At 30.5% G+C, this 4,794-nt stretch overlaps 2 protein-coding genes across 2 annotated transcripts; one reads left to right on the plus strand and one right to left on the minus strand.

The window, feature by feature from the left end:
* Positions 1–470: 470 nt before the first annotated feature.
* Positions 471–1,280, plus strand: LOC102663384 (uncharacterized; the record flags this gene model as incomplete). Its single annotated transcript, XM_006579911.4, has 1 exon — positions 471–1,280. A coding segment is annotated over one exon (810 nt), but the record flags the coding sequence as incomplete, so codon positions are not given.
* Positions 1,281–4,217: 2,937 nt separating this feature from the next.
* On the minus strand, positions 4,218–4,544 carry LOC100775640 (auxin-responsive protein SAUR77). The gene has a single exon (XM_003524000.1). The coding sequence runs from the start codon at positions 4,542–4,544 to the stop codon at positions 4,218–4,220; it is 327 nt and encodes a 108-aa protein (XP_003524048.1).
* Between the last annotated feature and the right edge of the window lie 250 nt (positions 4,545–4,794).

Raw genomic sequence — 4,794 nt, forward strand, 5'->3', positions numbered from 1 at the left:
GATAAGTCAAACTAAAGTGTGTATCTAGTAATATTATAAGCATATAGTATTATTTATAATAGCAGTAAAAAGATCTTTTACAGTGGAATCATACCACTTGTAAATTTGTTTATTGATAGATAAATTATCTACAATAAAGGTTTCTTTTGGTTATCTAATTTTATTAGTTTCTATAATGGTGTTTAATTGAATATAATATAATGCTTGTTCCTACTCTTTATAAATCATAAGAGATTACTTTTATTTTGAAAAACTATTCTTATTTAAATTTTGATTCTTATGATTTTAATTGTTAATTGAGTATTAACTTAAGATCATTTAATTTCAGAGATGAGGAGATTTTTGGTTGATAGAGCAAGTATTGAGAATGTGAATGTTGTACAACAAGAAGCCGAATTAGAACCGCCACCTAATGTGGTTAATGAGTTTAACCCAAATGAGATTGTGCGTGATCCAGGTCATAGTAAACAAACGAGCTTTCAAATATATTGCAAAGAAAAGATCTTAATATTGTGAATGCCATGGAATTAGTTGATGTTGTCAAAGCTCGGTTGGGCACAATGAGAGAGAGTGGCTGGAATAATTTTTTTGCCGATGTCCAAGGATTTTGTGTTGCTAAAAGTATTCTGGTACCAAATATGGATGACGAAATACCAGTTCGGGGTCGTTCAAGAGCAGAAGGGAGGACTATCACTAATCTTCATCATTACCGTGCAAAGATTTTTTATGTTGCTATTGATAAAATATGTGTGGAGATGGATCACCGCTTTAGTGAAGGAAGTAACATTATACTTGATTGCTTCTCATGTCTTGACCCCAAGAACTCTTTCTCCAAGTTTGATGTTGATAAGCTTGCTCGTCTTGCTGATATTTATCATGCAGACTTTTCTTATGATGACCGAGGAACAATTAGGGATCAACTTGAAACTTATGTGCTTCAAGTGAGAAGAAATGCTTCTTTTTCCACTTGTGAAGATGTTCAAAGTTTGGCTATGAAGATGGTTCAAACTGAGAAACATTTGGTATTTCCATTGGTTTATAAACTTATTGAGCTAGCTTTGATATTGCCGGTGTCGACAGCATCCGTTGAAAGAGCTTTTTCAGCAATGAAGATTATCAAGTCTAAATTGCGCAATAAGATCAACGATGTGTGGTTCAATGACTTGATGGTATGTTACACCGAGCGGGAGATATTCAAGTCTCTTGATGATATTGATATTATTCGAACATTTACCGCAAAGAAGTCTCGGAAAGGACACTTGCCTCGTAATTTTATTTAACCCGCGCTATTGTAAGATTATGTTTATCTCTTTTATTTTAAACTATATTTTTGTTGACAAAATGACAAGTCTCTTTTATTTTGATTGATTACTATTTACATATTATATACAATGTGAATTTGCTATCTTTAAATTTTTGCCCAGGCTTTATAATTTTTCTGGCTCCGCCACTGCCTGATGGTGAAGGCCACTGGGACAAAACCTCAAGAAGGGGAGTTCGAGCCCTATTATCCTTCCACTCCCAACCCCTACCCCACTTGTATGTGATAAAAGATGAATGAATCTTTATTTTAATATCTAAAAGACTTAAATATGATTTTAGTCCTTTAAATTTAATTAATTATTTTTTTAGTATTTTAAAAAATATCTTTATTAGTCTTTTCAATTTTTAAAAAGTTAATTTTAGTTCTTTTATTTCTTTGTGTTAATAGTGTCATAATTTGTGATGATTGCTCACCATCATAATTTTTTTAATTTAATTTCTTCAAAAATAATTTGTGAGAGTTTAAACTTTTTAAAATATGTAAAAAAAATTGTCAAATTCCAATATCAATATTTTTATTTTCTTCTTTAAAATCACCAAAATATACACACAAAAAATGGTCACCAATCCATATGAGTCAAATATTTTGGTAATTTAAAATCACCATATTTTTTACAAAAATTAAATTAGAAATATTTATTTTGGCAGTTAAAAATATCACAAATTATGAAATCATAAACACAATGAACAAAGATAAACTAAAAGTAGATTTTCGGAAATTTGAGAAACCAATAAAAATAATTTTGTTTTTGAAGAACCAAAAAAAATAATTACCCAAATTTAAAAGACAAAAAACATACTTAAGCCTATCTAAAATTATAAAATATTTTTAATTTAGTTTTAGAAATTATTTTTAAAAAATAATCTATGAAATTGATGATTGTTAATCTAAGTTAGTCTCATCACTCTTAATCAACCTAACAACGTCAAATATGTTAATATCTAGTCTTCATGTTAACTCACATGTAATATCTTAAAATCACTACTTTAATCCTTAAAATTCTAGGATGTTATATGCATAGTCCCTGAAATTTTTAAAATATTACAGTAGTTAGTGAATTTATTTATTTTAATCAACAAAAAAAATTATATTAATTATAACAAGATACTAGTTGAACCAAATATAAGTTTAGATACATCTACATATAACTGAAAGTATTGACATAGTGATATAAGGTATTGTTATATTCACATATGGGAGCAACAAGAGAATTTGTGTTCAATTTTACTGTCAGTAAAATTTTTTAAAATCATTGATAATAATACCAAGTAGAATTAATCTTTAATCCAATAGCTTGAAAAATGTCCGTATTCTTTAATCTAGGAAAAAAAAGATAAATCTACATATGCATCACAGTTTAATGCATATTTATGCCATATACCAAGCATAAATATCTCTTAACCAATGGTTGGAAATTAAGCTTGTATCCCACCACTCTTATTGGTTATTCCCGCATATACCTTGTTAAGCATGAAAGGATTCAAGTCCGGACATATATTTAGTATACGTGTTTGCATTTTTCGAATTCTTTTCACGTCAAATTTCAAGTTTACGCAAAACTGCAGTTTATTGCTTTCATCTTGCTGTTAGTACTTATAAGTTATAAGCCACGGAATTAATTACTCCGCCCACTCATCTGTGTAGCATGCTGGCATGTCACATTGGCAAGAAGCTTTATGAAACTCAGTAACTAAATGAATTTTACAAGACGTAACGAATTATTTAATCTACAATATTGCTCATACTTTACGCTATATAATATATACTATAGACTCAACAAAAGTCCGTAAGAGTATAAGACCATAACTTAACATGCTAGCTAACTCCGATGGCGATAGGCACGTTTCAAAGTTTCTAGAAATTTCAATCAACAATCCACGGTATTGTGTATAGACAAGGATTACTTGGAATTCATTCATATCAACACCAGGTATTAACTTCCTGATTTTGACATGAATTGATTACGCGCGTGATTCTATGCTCGAGTTTAGGTACTTGTTTGTTTAAGTGATTGTAAGAGAAAATAGTTTAGTAAGAATATATAATTAAAACAACCAATATGTCTTTTTTTAAAAAAATAAGGTATCGAATTCAAGTGAATAGGAAAAATAAAATTGAGAGAGGAAATTTAATTTCATTAAAAGTGACCATTTATGTTTTAAAATGAGATTAATCCTCCACACTAATGTCATGATGGTAAAAACAAAAGTAAAACAAAAAAATTTAAAAATATATTTTAGTATTTTGTAAAAAATTAAAAATAGCTTCCGTAAAAATGTTACATGAAGTTAATTTTTTTAAGATATCAAAAACGGACCTAAAGTCCAAAAGATTGATAAAAGTGGGTAGGAACCATGAATAATTCTCCTTATTGTGTTCACTTAGAAAGTAGTACTGAATATTTCCCCTAGTGTTCCAACAATATCCCCAACGCTGCTTTGAACAAGTCAATACTAATTAATGATGAGAGAATCTATAATCAATATTTAGTGATTATTCCTTAATTAGTTCATTGGTTGCACGTAGCAATGGAAACGTACAAAGCTTCTTAATTCCTATAGGAGCGATGAAAATTATGAAGCATATGTGGCCTGTTAATATTAAAAAGGAAAACCGGAGAAAAAATCATACTTACGACCAGAAACAGAAAGTAATTAACATAATATATAGATAGGGATGAAATGAAAATGGTTGTCATTACATAGAAAGAATAATCATCTCTATTATGTGCTATATATATTGGTCTGTATTAATAGAAATAATACAAGGAACTAGGTGTTCCTGCTCAGGAAGAGAGAACCCTACTCTTAACTATGAAACTGAAATTAGTAAAACATGGTATATAGTTTGCTATGCTAAATTACAACTCATCAAACTTACAATGTTATTATGATCATATATCCTGAGCGTAGAAGTCAATAATCTCTTTCAAATTAAGCTTGAACAAAGAAGAACAATCATTGTGCATGAGCCACAACATGTGCTCGAACAAAATGGCATCCACATCGACAAAGACCACTCTACTACTTTGATGGAGATGATGATGATCCTTGTCCTCTTGATGATCCTCCTCCTTCCTCGTGGATGTGTCCATCAAAACCCGAAAAGGGTTCTCTTGTAATATGCAAGGGTCCACGAGGAACACCCTCTTCTCTTTTCCGACCACCACGGTTACAAGGCTCTCACATTCTTTGTCCTTCGTTAGGGGCCTATACCCCATGGAGCGTCTTCGGATCAATGATAATGGCATGACCAAGCAATTCATAGAATGAGCAAATATAGATTATGTGATAAGAATTGAAGTGAAGGAGTGAGATTAAGATTAAAATGTTTATGGGATGATGTGGGAACTCAAACACTAGTTAGCTTATTAGCTAGATATATATATGTGCTACATCAAGTAGCACTATAAGCGATTAGATCCAAGAAGGGACCATATTAGAAATTGTCCAAACGTTGAAGTAGCACTA

This window comes from Glycine max, chromosome 5 (genome assembly GCF_000004515.6).
Source record: "Glycine max cultivar Williams 82 chromosome 5, Glycine_max_v4.0, whole genome shotgun sequence".
In the NCBI taxonomy this organism is placed as follows: Eukaryota; Viridiplantae; Streptophyta; class Magnoliopsida; order Fabales; family Fabaceae; genus Glycine; species Glycine max.

Bases quoted from the DNA above. Each gene is read 5' to 3' on its own strand.
- LOC100775640 (XM_003524000.1), bottom strand. From the start codon at position 4,544: ATGGGGTATAGGCCCCTAACGAAGGACAAAGAATGTGAGAGCCTTGTA.